Consider the following 15,132-nt stretch of genomic DNA (forward strand, 5'->3'; position numbering starts at 1 on the left):
TATCCGGGACGAGTCCTAAGAACCGCCCGGTCACGGTGAAATATCAGATATAGGGAACTACAAGACTAGGCACCCAAGTCCAACACTCTTCTAGCTGAGGCAATAGCCAGCAGAAACACCACCTTAAGGGAAAGCCACTTAAGATCAGCTGAACCAAGAGGTTTAAACAGAGACTCTTGTAATGCCTCCAAAACCACCGACAAGTCCCAAGGAGCCACAGGCGGGACATAGGGAGGTTGGATACGCAACACACCCTGAGTAAAGGTATGCACATCAGGTAAGGTCGCAATATTTCTCTGAAATAACACCGACAAGGCAGAAATTTGAACCTTGAGGGAGGCCAGACGCAGGCCTAAGTCCAGGCCCTGCTGAAGAAAAGCCAACAACTTGGCTGTACTAAACTTGGAAGCGTCATAATTGTTAGATGCGCACCAAAACAAAGTAAGAATGCCAGACCCTATGGTAAATCCGAGCAGAAGCAGGTATCCGGGCTCGCAACATAGTTTGAATGACCGCCGCAGAAAATCCTTTAGCCCTCAAGATGGAAGCTTCAAGAGCCACACCGTCAAAGACAGTCGGGCAAGGTCCTGGTAGACACAGGGGCCCTGAACGAGGACGTCTGGGCGTTGTGGAAGTAGAATTGGACGCTCTAACGATAGGCCCTGCAGGTCCGAGAACCAGTGCCGTCTGGGCCATGCTGGAACTGTGAGAAGCAGGATTCCTTTTTCTTGCTTGAACCTCCGAATTACCCTGGGCAGGAGTGACACCGGAGGGAACACGTACGGCCGCCGAAACCTCCACGGCACCGCCAGCTCATCCACACGAATGCTGCTTGAGGATCCCTTGTCCTTGCTCCGAAGATCGGAACCTTGTGATTGTGTCGAGACGCCATCAGATCCACGTATGGAAGGACCCACGTTTCCACTAGGAGTTGAAACACTTCTGGATGGAGGCCCCACTCTCCGGCGTGTACGTCCTGACGACTGAGAAAGTCTGCTTCCCAATTCAGGACTCCCAGGATGAATATCGCCGAAGTGGCCGGTAGATGGCGTTCCGCCCATTGAAGAATCCGTGAGAGTTCCTTCATTGCCAAGCGGCTTCGAGTGCCGCCTTGATGATTTATGTAAGACACTGTGGTGGCGTTGTCCGACTGTACTTGAACAGGACGGTTCTGAATTAAATGCTGGGCCAGGTTCAATGAGTTGAAGACCGCCCGCAATTCCAGAATGTTGATCGGGAGGAGAGACTCCTCCTTGGTCCACCGACCCTGAAGGGAGTGTTGCTCCAGCACCGCACCCCAACCCCCTAGACTGGCATCTGTCAACAGGACTCAGTTGGATATCCAGAAGGGACGGCCCTTGCACAACTGTTGGTCCCGGAGCCACCAAAGTAGCGACAGACAGACCTCCGGAGTCAATGAGATCATGTGAGACCTGATCCGGTGAGGCAGGCCGTCCCACTTGGCTAGAATCAGCCTCTGGAGGGGGCGAGAATGGAATTGAGCATACTCCACCATGTCGAATGCTGACACCATGGAGGCCCAGCACCCGCATTGCCGAATGTATCGACACTTGTGGATGAGAAAGGAAGCAACGAATCCTGTTCTGAAGCTTCAGGACTTTCTCCTGAGACAAGAACAACCGCTGGTTGTGAGTGTCCAATAGCGCTCCCAGATGCACCATGCTCTGAGCAGGGACCAGGGAGGATTTCTTCCAGTTGATGAGCCACCCATGGGCTTGTAGAAACCGGACCGTCATATCCAGATGACACAGGAGAAGTTCAGGGGAATTTGCCAGGATTGACAAATCGTCCAGGTACGGCAGTATCATGACCCCTTGACGGCGGAGTACCACCGTCATCACCGCCATTACTTTGGTGAAGACTCGCGGAGCCGTTGTCAAACCAAAAGGTAACGCCCGAAACTGGTAATGAAGGTTGCCAATAGCGAACCTCCGGTATTGCTGATGTGACTCTGCTATAGGAATATGCAGGTAAGCATCCTGTATATCCAGGGAGACCATGTAGTCCCCAGGTTCCAAGGCCAGAACTATAGAGCGAAGGGTTTCCATACGGAACTTGGAAACCTTCACAAACCTGTTCAATGCCTTGAGGTTGAGAATGGGCCGGGAGGACCCATTCAGTTTTAGGGACTAGAAACAGCGGAGAATAGTACCCCCGGCCCCTCTGAGCAAGAGGCACCTGTACTACGACTCCTGTATCCAGGAGGGTCTGTACCACCGAATGCAGAGTGTTTGCCTTTGTCTGGTCCGACGGGACGTCTGTCTGGCAAAATCGATGAGGGGGTCGGTTTTTGAAGGCTATGGCGTAACCTCGAGTGACGACTTCCCGTACCCAGGCATCTGAAGTGGTCTTCAACCATTCCTGGGTATACCCTAGAAGCCGGCCCCCCACCCTGGGATCCCCCAGGGGGAGGTCCGCCCCGTCAAGCGGCAGACTTATCGGTCTTGGAAGCTGGCTGACGGGCAGCGCAGGCTCTTTTGGGCTTCTGCTTACCAGGTTTGGCAGTGCAGGCCTGCTTGTGGTACACCTGACCTTTTGCTTTACCTGAAGGACGAAAGGAAGTACCTTTAGCTTTCAACACAGAAGGAGCGGTACTTGGCAGACAGGCAGTTTTGGCAGTAGCCAAGTCAGCCACTATCTTATTTAAGTCCTCCCCAAACAGAATATCTCCCTTGAAAGGGAGTGCCTGCAGGGTTTTCTGACGAAGTAGAGGCCTTGGCGGCTAGAATACCGGCATCAGAAGCCGCCTCTTTAATATAGTGAGAAGCTGTGACAATATAGGACAAGCATTGTCTAGCATGGTCAGAAGAGATTTCAGTTTCTAACTCTAGGGCCCAAGCTTCAACAGCCTCTGCAGCCCATGTCTCTACAATAGTGGTCCTTTGTGCAGCACCCGTGAGGGTATAAATCGCTTTTAGACAACCCTCGACACGTTTATCCGTAGGCTCTTTTAGAGACGTGACGGTAGTGACAGGTAGAGCTGGGGAAACCACCATCCTAGCCATATGCGTGTCCACTGGAGGAGGCGTTTCCCAATTTTTAGACAGCTCTAGCGCGAGGGGATAGCGAGCCAGCATCTTCTTTTGAGGCACAAACTTCTTCCCTGGGTTTCCCCAGGATTCCTGACGTATTTCCACTAGGTGGTCAGTATGAGGTAAAACTTGTTTAACCACCTTCTGAAGCTTGAACCTATATGGATTCTTAGGAGGGACAGATGGCTCGGGTTCATTCGTAATCTGTAGAATCAACTTAATAGCCTCCAAAAAATCAGGAACATCCACATGTGAACTACCCTCCCCATCAGCCGTATCTGTGTCAGAATCTGTGGGGTCAGTAAGCCCATCTTCATCAGACGAGGTGTCAGTGACAGCAGTGGATTGTGAGGAGGTTAAAGCTCGCTTTGAGGACCCCTTGGTCTTAGGCGAGCGAATGTCAGACTTTTTAGTAGTCAAGGACTGGTTCAATTTCTTCAGTTGAGCAGACAAATTATCTGCCCACGGCAGGTTAGCCGCGGGGACCACATACGGTTGAACCGGCATAGGAGGTCCCATAGGGGGCGTTAGTTTAGTAACTAGCGTATTCAGAAGTGTGGAGAAAGTGGCCCACGGCGGGTCATTATGGACCCCCGTTGCGACAGTTCTACTGGGAGGCAGCAGCCCCCAGAACCAGAGCCCGCAGCTGCTATATTCTCCTCATAGGGATCTGTGGCGTCAGCAACACCTGTTGCGTGTTCAGCCCCAGAACAGTTACCCTCAGAAGCAGACATGATATAACTTGCAGTATCAGGTAACACAGTACAATTGTCAGCAGCACAATACCCCTTGCCCAAACCCCTGCGCAGTGTAGTCAGCACAAGCAGGGATACGGGAGAGATATGGTGACTAAAATCTCAGAGAAAAATACGTATTAGAGCATATCTTGTGAATATCCTATTTTAAACCTACCGGTAAATCTTTTTCTCCTAGTCCGTAGAGGATGCTGGCGCCCGTCCCAATGCGAACAACATCCTGCAAGACTTGTATATAGTTGTTGCTTACATAAGGGTTATGTTTTCAGTTTGGATCAGTTTTGGACTGATACTGGTTTTGTTTCATACTGTTGACTGGTTCGTGTATCCCATGTTATACGGTGTGAATGGTGTGGCTGGTATGAATCTTGCCCTTGGATTTCCAAAATCCTTTCCTCGTACTGTCCGTCTCCTCTGGGCACAGTTTTTCTAACTGAGGTCTGGAGGAGCCAGTGCACACCCATACCTAAAGTTTCTTTTTAGTGCCCATGTCTCCTGCGGAGCCAGTCTATTTCCCATGGTCCTTACGGAGTCCCCAGCATCCTCTACGGACTAGGAGAAAAAGATTTACCGGTAGGTTTAAAATTATTGTACAACTGTGACTATATGTGTGTGCATTAGCTTGTTGGGTGATTTACATTTCGTGTCTCTCACTAAACTTGTTATCCCCATATTCTATAACCTGAGGGGTCTTGGTGCGTCAGGTTTTATAATAATATCTTATTTTCTCTTACGTCCTAGAGGATGCTGGGGACTCCGTAAGGAACATGGGGATTATACCAAAAGCTCCAAAACGGGCGGGAGAGTGCGGATGACTCTGCAGCACCGAATGAGCAAACATTAGGTCCTCATCAGCCAGGGTATCAAACTAGTAGAATTTTGCAAATGTGTTTGAACCCAACCAAGTCGCCGCTCTGCAAAGTTGTAAAGCCGAGACGCCTCGGGGAGCCGCCCAAGAAGAGCCCACCTTCCTAGTGGAATGGGCCTTTACCGAATTCGGTAACGGCAATCCAGCCGTAGAATGAGTCTGCTGAATCGTGTTACAGATCCAGCGAGCAATAGTCTGATTAGACGCAGGAGCGCCCACTTTGTTGGCTGCATACAGGATAAACAGGGCCAACAATAGGTTGGTTCATATGAAAAGAAGAAACCACCTTAGGCAGAAACTGAGGACGAGTCCGCAACTCAGCTCTATCCACATGAAAAATCAGATAAGGGCTTTTGTGAGACAAAGCCGCCAACTCAGACACTCGCCGCGCCGAAGCCAATAACATGACCACTTTCCAAGTGAGATACTTCAATTCAACAGTTTGAAGAGGTTCAAACCAGTGAGACTTAAGAAACCGTAACACCACGTTAAGGTCCCATGGTGCCACCGGAGGCACAAAAGGAGGCTGGATATGCAGCACCCCTTTCACGAAAGTCTGGACTTCTGGAAGAGAAGCCAATTCCTACTGAAAGAAAATGGATAGGGCCGAAATGTGAACCTTAATGGAGCCTAACTTTAGGCCCAAATTCACTCCAGTTTGCAGGAAGTGGAGAAAACGGCCCAGATGGAATTCTTCCGGAGGAGCAGTCCTGACTTCGCACCAAGATACATACTTCCTCCAGATACGGTGATAATGTTTCGATGTCACCTCCTTCCTAGCCTTTATCAGAGTAGGAATGACCTCATCCGGAATGCCCTTTTTCGCTAGGATCCTGCATTCAACCGCCATGCCGTCAAACGCAGTCGAGGTAAGTCCTGGAACAGACAGGGCCCTTGTTGTAACAGGTCTTCCCTGAGAGGAAGAGGCCACGGATCTTCTGAGAGCATTTCCTGCAAATCCGGATACCAGGCTCTTCGAGGCCAATTTGGAACAATGAAAATTGTCTGAATCCTTCTTCGTCTTATGATTCTCAGTATCTTTGAGATGAGAGGAAGAGGAGGAAACACATAGACCGACTGGAACACCCACGCTGTCACCAGGGCGTCCACTGCTACTGCCCAACGAAGAATCTTTGAGGCTTCTGCCATTGCCACTCTGCTCCTTGTGCCGCCTTGGCGGTTTACATGAGCCACTGCTGTGATGTTGTCTGACTGAATCAGAACCGGTAGACCTCGAAGTAAAAGTCACAGCGCTGACAACCAGGCGGCTTTACAAAGGAGGATTTGCCCAAGCAGTCACAGGAACAGTGTAGCTGAGAGAAATGGCGCCCAAACACTGACAGGGAGTGAGAGACAGATATGCAGCTTCAGTGCGGGTACATTTGCTGGAAATGGCGCCCTGGGGCTCGGGGAGGGGCTCCAGGTCTAAGCCTTATCCCCTCTACTGGCAAAACCACCTGGTACTGCGGGCTACACACAAAAAGGTTTTAAGAGAAAACCTGACCTGCACCCATGCCCTGGTGATCTAGTGGGATCGCCTGTACTACCAGTATCTACCGCCAGCGCGCGCGGCCCGCCTCCCACCGGCCGTGCCGGATCGCGATACAGCACGGGTCCCGCGAGCGGGACCCACTCACCACCTCCCGAAGCACGGCCATCCCGGAGAGCCCCAGTCGTGTGTGCCTGACCAGAAGAAAACCGGAGCCTCCTGCTGTAGTTACCCGGCAACCAGGGCGCGGGAGTGTACAGCGCCGCTGGGGAAAGATGGAGCTGCAGCAGTGAATGTCTCCAGACATGTACACACTGCTGCAGCCCTTGAAGTCTTCACCAACTACAAAACTGGGCTCCTGTATAGGGAGGTGGGGTTATAGAGTAGGCAGCGCTGTGCATCTTGGGAACAGTCAAAGCTTTTGAGCCTGTTGGTGTCTCAGATCAAGATCCTACTCTACACCCCTCTGTCTTTCCTTGTGGAGCCCAGAGTACCCCGCAGCAGAAATTTACCTAAATGACTTTTCAGTTTTCTGGTATTTCGGGGCAAATGGTTAATTGTCATGTGATCCCACACTATTTTCGTTCCAGCCAGTCAGATTGGACAATAAATCTTTAAGTGTATGACCAGCGTATGTTAAGAAAAAACTCTAAACTGTGATAGTAAAGAACAGATAAACAATACATTTATATTTAAAGAGTTTATTATTAACCATTAATTTCCCATGCATGCTACACAGAAGCCAGTATGATCACTTTAATAGGTGAACCAAACTAATAGTCAACTGCTCGCTGATGAATAACTATAGTGTTCACTCTAGGCTGTTTTAGCAGGGCGCCCCGCCCTGCCCGTTTTTTAGCAGGCAAAACCCGCCCTGCCCCTTTTGTGGCACCCTGCTAGAACAGCCGCCCGCTTCCTGCCCTCCCAGCGTGTAAAGATGCCGTGCGCATGCGCGCGGCATCCATTCACGCATTGGGAGAGAGCTGGGGGAAGCCCAGCACTGACAGAGGTGCTGGGCACACCCCCAAAAGTGCCGTCGCCGGCCACAGACGCCCTCTATAGTAGCGTCTGTGGGCCGCACCGCACACTAAAATGACGTAGGCGTGGTCACGCCCACTAATTTGCGTGGCCGCGCCCCCGTTTAGGGAGCACACATATGCCACCGGAGTCCGGCGCCATGCCCCATTTCATTTCTAGAGTGAACACTATAACTAATCTAAATAACTTGTTCTACTTAAATCCACATACACTAAATTGGACTTAAATCTGGTGATAGAATTAGTCACAGCATTAAGCTAAATCCATTGTAATCTATGAGCTACCACTGCTGCCAATGATCATAAACAGTGATGACTAAACATTACTATAGGACTATGAAGAACACGAAGCAAACATAATTACACCACTATCTCAAGCCTCCATTATGAAAGCTGCCAGGAAGAAACCATGGACTCCAGTTTCTGCCATTCATCAGACAATATAAAAAAAATCCTTCAGCATTCTACATCCGTATTCTTTAGCCCACTGCAACCACATCGTGTTTTTCTCTGACAGAAGTTACTATTAACAGTTTCTTACATAGCGCAGCTAATTCCGTTGCGCTTTACAATTGGAAACAACAATGATAAAACAAAACTGGGTAATAAACAGTCATAGAGGCAGGAAGGCCCTGCAAGTTCCACTCATTAGCCTTTTTTTAAAGGGATATCCAATTAGCCCCAGTAATTTACCAGGGCTAATTGTCCTGCCAGGGGCTATCCTATTGACACCTAATAAGCCATAACGAGCGGTGGCTTATCGGGGGTTACCTGATGCTGCAGTTGCCAGGGGCGGGAGAGGGGGGATGCGGGACACAGCAGTGCCCCGACTACCCCGCTGGGGGCCACCGTGCTGAGTGGCAGCTTCAAGATCCGGGCCGCAGCGCTATGCCTGCAGTCCCAGCCTGCTGCTACTGCAGCGGGCATGGAACGCTGCAGGTTGTCCGCGGTTATCGGGGATTTTGATTCGCCCCACCTCAAGTAGGCGAAACCAAATCCCCGGAAACAGCCCCGGGTCTGTTTATACCGAAAATGCTCTTTCTCCCGAAAACACACAGGTTCATTGAAACCTGTGTGTTTTCGGGAGAAAGGGAGGCAATCAAAAAAAATAAGATTTTACTCACCGGTAAATCTATTTCTCGTAGTCCGTAGTGGATGCTGGGAACTCCGTAAGGACCATGGGGAATAGACGGGCTCCGCAGGAGGCTGGGCACTCTAAAAGAAAGATTAGGTACTATCTGGTGTGCACTGGCTCCTCCCACTATGACCCTCCTCCAGACCTCAGGTAGGATACTGTGCCCGGAAGAGCTGACACAATAAGGAAGGATTTTGAATCCCGGGTAAGACTCATACCAGCCACACCAATCACACCGTATAACTTGTGATACTACACCCAGTTAACAGTATGAAATATAACTGAGCCTCTCAACAGATGGCTCAACAATAACCCTTAGTTAAGCAATAACTACATACAAGTATTGCAGACAATCCGCACTTGGGATGGGCGTCCAGCATCCACTACGGACTACGAGAAATAGATTTACCGGTGAGTAAAATCTTATTTTCTCTGACGTCCTAGTGGATGCTGGGAACTCCGTTAGGACCATGGGGATTATACCAAAGCTCCCAAACGGGCGGGAGAGTGCGGATGACTCTGCAGCACCGAATGAGAGAACTCCAGGTCCTCCTCAGCCAGGGTATCAATTTTGTAGAATTTAGCCCTTTTCCTTTAGGATCCTGAATTCAACCGCCATGCCGTCAAACGCAGCCAAGGTAAGTCTTGGAACAGATAGGGCCCCTGCTGTAGCAGTCCTGTCTGAGCGGTAGAGGCCATGGGTCCTCTGATATAATTTCTTGAAGTTCTGGGTACCAAGCTCTTCTTGGCCCATCCGGAACCACGAGCATCGTTCTTACTCCTCGTTTTCTTATTATTCTCAGTACCTTTGGTATGAGAGGCAGAGGAGGGAATACATAAACCGACTGGTACACCCACGGTGTCACTAGAGCGTCCACAGCTATTGCCTGAGGGTCCCTTGACCTGGCGCAATATCTAGTTTTTTGTTTAGGCGGGACGCCATCATGTCCACCTGTGGCCTTTCCCAACGGTTTACCAACAGTTGGAAGACTTCTGGATGAAGTCCCCACTCTCCCGGGTGTAGGTCGTGTCTGCTGAGGAAGTCTGCTTCCCAGTTGTCCACTCCCGGAATGAACACCGCTGACAGTGCTAAGACGTGATTTTCCGCCCATCGGAGAATCCTTGTGGCTTCTGCCATCGCCATCTTGCTTCTTGTGCCGCCCTGTCGGTTTACATGGGCGACTGCCGTGATGTTGTCTGATTGGATCAGTACCGTTGGTTTTGAAGCAGAGGCCTTGCCAGACTTAGGGCATTGTAAATGGCCCTCAGTTCCAGAATATTTATGTGTAGGGACGACTCCTGACTTGACCAAAGTCCTTGGAAATTTCTTCCCTGTGTGACTGCCCCCCAGCCTCGAAGGCTGGCATCCGTGGTTACCAGGACCCAGTCCTGTATGCCGAATCTGCGGCCCTCTTGAAGATGAGCACTCTGCAGCCACCACAGTAGAGATACCCTGGTCCTTGGAGACAGGGTTATCAGCCGATGCATCTGAAGATGCGATCCCGACCACTTGTCCAAGAGGTCCCACTGAAAGGTTCTTGCATGGAACCTGCCGAATGGAATTTTTCTTCGTAAGAAGCTACCATTTTTCCCAGGACTCGTGTGCAGTGATGCACAGATACCTGTTTTGGTTTCAGGAGGTCTCTGACTAGAGATGACAGCTCCTTGGCTTTCTCCTGCAGGAGAAACACTTTTTTCTGTTCTGTGTCCAGAACCATCCCCAGGAACAGTAGGCGTGTGGTAGGAACCAGCTGTGACTTTGGAATGTATAGAATCCATCCGTGCTGTTGTAGCACTTCCCGAGATAGTGCTACTCCGACCAACAACTGCTCCTTGGACCTCGCCTTTATAAGGAGATCGTCCAAGTACGGGATAATTAAAACTCCCTTTTTTCGAAGGAGTATCATCATTTCTGCCATTACCTTGGTAAAGACCCTCGGTGCCGTGGACAGTCCAAACGGCAGTGTTTGGAATTGGTAATGGCAATCCTGTACCACAAATCTGAGGTACTCCTGGTGAGGATGGTAAATGGGGACATGTAGGTAAGCATCCTTGATGTCCAGGGATACCATGTAATCCCCCTCCTCCAGGCTTGCAATAACCGCCCTGAGCGATTCCATCTTGAACTTGAATTTTTTTATGTATGTGTTCAAGGATTTCAAATTTAAAATGGGTCTCACCGAACCGTCCGGTTTCGGTACCACAAACAGTGTGGAATAGTAACCCCGTCCTTGTTGAAGTAGGGGCACCTTGACTATCACCTGCTGGGAATACAGCTTGTGAATTGCCTCTAGCACAGCCTCCCTGCCTGAGGGAGTTGTCGGCAAGGCAGATTTGAGGAAACGGCGGGGGGGGGAGACGCCTCGAATTCCAGCTTGTACCCCTGAGATACTACTTGAAGGATCCAGGGATCCACCTGTGAGCGAGCCCACTGATTGCTGAAATTTCTGAGGCGGCCCCCCACCATACCTGGCTACGCCTGAGGAGCCCCAGCGTCATGCGGTGGACTCAGAGGAAGCGGGGGAAGAATTTTGATTCTGGGAACTGGCTGACTGGTGCAGTTTTTCCCTCTTCCCTCGTCTCTGTGCAGAAAGGAAGCGCCTTTGACCCGCTTGCTTTTCTGAAGCCGAAAGGACTGTACCTGATAATACAGTGCTTTCTTAGGCTGTGAGGAAACCTGAGGTAAAAAAATTTCTTCCCAGCTGTTGCTGTGGATACGAGGTCCCAGAGACCATCCCCAAACAATTCCTCACCCTTATAAGGCTCTATGTGCCTTTTAAAGTCAGCATCACCTGTCTAGTGTCGGGTCTCTAATACCCTCCTGACAGAATGGACATTACATTAATTCTGGATGCCAGCCGGCAAAATATCCCTCTGTGCATCCCTCATATATAAGACGACGTCTTATGTTCGCAAAATAGTATCCCTGTTTGACAGGGTTACAGACCACGCTGCAGCAGCACTATCTGCAGGTCTCAGTCTAGTACCTGAGTGTGTAAATACAGACTTCAGGATAGCCTCCTGCTTTTTATCAGCAGGTACCTTCAAAGTGGCCGTATCCTAAGACGGCAGTGCCACCTTTTTTGACAAACGTGTGAGCGCCTTATCCACCCTAGGGGATATCTCCAAGCGTAACTTATCCTCTGGCGGGAAAGGGTACGCCATCAGTAACTTTTTAGAAATTACCAGTTTCTTATCGGGGGAACCCACGCTTTTTCACACTTCATTCACTCATTTGATGGGGGAACAAAACACTGCCTGCTTTATCTCCCCAAACATAAAACCCTTTTTTAGTGGTACTTCGGTTAATGTCAGAAATGTGCAACACATTTTTTATTGCCGGGATCATGTAACGGATGTTCCTAGTGGATTGTGTATATGTCTCAACCTCGTCAACACTGGAGTCAGACTCCGTGTCGACATCTGTGTCTGCCATCTGAGGGAGCGGGCGTTTTTGAGCCCCTGATGGCCTTTGAGACTCCTGGGCAGGCGCGGGCTGAGAAGCCGGCTGTCCCATAGCTGTTACGTCATCCAGCCTTTTATGTAAGGAGTTGACACTGTCGGTTTATACATTCCACCTATCAATCCACTCTGGTGTCGGCCCCACAGGGGGCGACATCACATTTATCGCTTTGCCATCACATAAGCCTCCTCATCAAACGTGTCGACACAGCCGTACCGACACACCGCACACACACACAGGGAATGCTCTGACTGAGGACAGGACCCCACACAGCCCTTTGGGGAGACAGAGAGAGAGTATGCCAGCACACACCAGAGCGCTATATAATTTTGGGATTAACACTATATTGAGTGATTTTTCCCAATAGCTGCTTGAATATACAATATTGCGCCTAAATTTTGTGCCCCCCCCTCTCTTTTTAACCCTTTGAGCCTGAAAACTACAGGGGAGAGCCTGGGGAGCTGTCTTCCAGCTGCACTGTGAAGAGAAAATGGCGCCAGTGTGCTGAGGGAGAAGCCCCGCCCCTTTTTCAACTGACTTTCTCCCGCTTTTTCTGGAATACTGGCAGGGGTAATTTTACATCTATATAGCCTCTAGGACTATATATGATGTAGATTTGCCAGCCAAGGTGTCATATTGCCCTCAGGGCGCCCCCCCCAGCGCCCTGCACCCTCAGTGACCGGAGTGTGAAGTGTGCATGAGGAGCAATGGCGCACAGCTGCAGTGCTGTGCGCTACCTTGGTGAAGACCGAAGTCTTCTGCCGCCGATTTTCCGGACCTCTTCTTGCTTCTGGCTCTGTAAGGGGGACGGCGGCACGGCTCCGGGAACGAACACCAAGGCCAGTTCCATGCGGTCGATCCCTCTGGAGCTAATGGTGTCCAGTAGCCTAAGAAGCCCAAGCTAGCTGCAAGCAGGTAGGTTCGCTTCTTCTCCCCTTAGTCCCTCGATGCAGTGAGCCTGTTGCCAGCAGGTCTCACTGTAAAATAAAAAACCTAAAATAAACTTTCTTTCTAGGAGCTCAGGAGAGCCCCTAGTGTGCATCCAGCTCGGCCGGGCACAGAAATCTAACTGAGGTCTGGAGGAGGGTCATAGTGGGAGGAGCCAGTGCACACCAGATAGTACCTAATCTTTCTTTTAGAGTGCCCAGTCTCCTGCGGAGCCCGTCTATTCCCCGTGGTCCTTACGGAGTTCCCAGCATCCACTAGGACGTCAGAGAAATTGGTGAAAGATCGTGAAAAACATACATCCCCCTTAAACCTCAGCAGTGTTGATATACGCAGCACACATATGCTATGTTTAAGTGTTTGGCTTTGCCAGTCTCCCTTTTAAATAACACGTCGCAATCATTTCTTATTCCATTAAATCTCAAAAGGTATTTCACACATAAAATACTGTAACATTACATCTTTCCTGCTTAAAGAAAATGAAGGCTCTTGCTCACCTTTTTACTGTAGATACATGCTGATCCTTGGATAAGGAGAGCAGCCTCTGCAAAATTCATGGTCGTTTTACCTCCATCGAAAGATATGCAGATCTGATCTAACTAAACAGATGATAAAAATAAAACAACTGATTTAAGAAATGGTATTAGAAAATCAAAAACCGATAAACTGGGCCATGAAATAAATGGGGGTGTCTTGCTAATTGCCCATAATTTCCACCTGTTGTCTATTCCATTTGCACAACAGCATGTGAAATTGATTGTCAATCAGTGTTGATTCCTAAGTGGACAGTTTGATTTCACAGAAGTGTGATTGACTTGGAGTTACATTGTGTTGTTTAAGTGTTCCCTTTATTTTTTTGAGCAGTGTATATATGTAATCTGTAGAGTAGATCTTTCCCTTTAACAAGCAAAGCAATGATGTAACAGTTTTCCACATATCAAAGACACAGGGGGAAATTCAACTGCAGCCAAATACATCCGCCCGGTCGAAACAGGCACACCTTAACGGCTGTGCAAACTCAAAGCCCCATAGGGTAGTGAGCACTTTTGTGCGAGTTTGGCCAGAAGAAGGTTGCCACATTCGGCATTTAAACACAGCAGAAGCGACAATGCGCACCCTTTGCCAGCAATTTAACTACCCCCCCCCGCCCCCCTCACAGGGAGGACTGCATCAAGCCTTGGAGAGAGAAAGTAGAGTAGCTGTAACTGTAATTTACCTAGAACAGTCTTTCAAATGATTGGTTGCTTTGGACAACTACGGCTTGATACATCTCCCCTACATATCGTCTAAAATGTAGAATGTATTCCTTCTTAACGGGTAGATGGATGTAAAATGTTCATCTAGCAAACATGATATACTTGTGAAGTGTCTGGAGCCCCAAAAGTGGGACACACTATCTAATGTTACACATGAAGAAAGAATGTTTTATTGTTACTGTAAAAAAAATAAAAAATAAATCAGTGAACTTTCTTGCATTATCTGGATGGTCCATTTACTGTCCTAAATTGGCTAAGGGATGTTTTCCATCTGTTCAAGCTATATGTTGTACATTGGTTATGATGGGACTGCAATAGTAGATATAGTTAAGTACTCTGCAGCCACTGTCACATAAAAAACAGATGTTAAAGAATGGATTGCTCTTTACTAACCAGAAAGCAGAGTAAAGAGGTCAATCTATAACATAAGCGGACATGCTTGCAAGTCTAATACTGTCGTAAATTTGAGATCAGTCCATTCCCATCACCCACAAATGTAATCTTACCTCCTCCAAGTACTCCCCCAACTGAGCAGCTACATCCACCTCCCAGTTCTTGGTCAAATCCCTGATTGGCTGCAGCAGGTGAGTAAACCTTGACTCTGTGTCTTCCATTATTTATAGATGTACCTAGAGAGATAACAGCAAATGATCAACTTTTGATGAACTTTTCTGAATCACTGCACCTAAGAGTATCAGACGTTTTTTCAAGGCACCCCTAGGCCAAAACTTTGTTATAGAGAAATTCAGAAAAAAAAATAAGAATTTACTTACCGATAATTCTATTTCTCGTAGTCCGTAGTGGATGCTGGGGACTCCGTAAGGACCATGGGGAATAGCGGCTCCGCAGGAGACTGGGCACAAAAGTAAAGCTTTAGAACTACCTGGTGTGCACTGGCTCCTCCCCCTATGACCCTCCTCCAAGCCTCAGTTAGGATACTGTGCCCGGACGAGCGTACACAATAAGGAAGGATTTTGAATCCCGGGTAAGACTCATACCAGCCACACCAATCACACCATATAACTTGTGATCTAAACCCAGTTAACAGCATGATAACAGAGGAGCCTCTAGAAAAGATGGCTCACTACAGCAATAACCCGATTTTTTGGTAACAATAACTATGTACCAGTA

At 49.0% G+C, this 15,132-nt stretch overlaps 1 protein-coding gene across 4 annotated transcripts in view; it reads right to left on the reverse strand.

Annotated features, from left to right (window-relative positions):
- The window catches only part of NCAPH2 (non-SMC condensin II complex subunit H2), a 272,518-nt gene that overhangs the window by 227,114 nt on the left and 30,272 nt on the right, over window positions 1-15,132 (reverse strand). For all 4 annotated transcript variants that reach the window (XM_063926652.1, XM_063926649.1, XM_063926651.1 and 1 more), the window contains exons 2-3: window positions 14,508-14,630; window positions 13,243-13,344 (exon numbers count right to left, since the gene is read on the reverse strand). In XM_063926652.1, the coding sequence (XP_063782722.1) occupies window positions 13,243-13,344; window positions 14,508-14,615 (210 nt within the window). In that variant the 5' untranslated portion in view covers window positions 14,616-14,630. The remainder of the gene's footprint in view (window positions 1-13,242; window positions 13,345-14,507; window positions 14,631-15,132) is intronic.

Source organism: Pseudophryne corroboree, chromosome 6 (genome assembly GCF_028390025.1).
Source record: "Pseudophryne corroboree isolate aPseCor3 chromosome 6, aPseCor3.hap2, whole genome shotgun sequence".
NCBI classification, from domain to species: Eukaryota; Metazoa; Chordata; class Amphibia; order Anura; family Myobatrachidae; genus Pseudophryne; species Pseudophryne corroboree.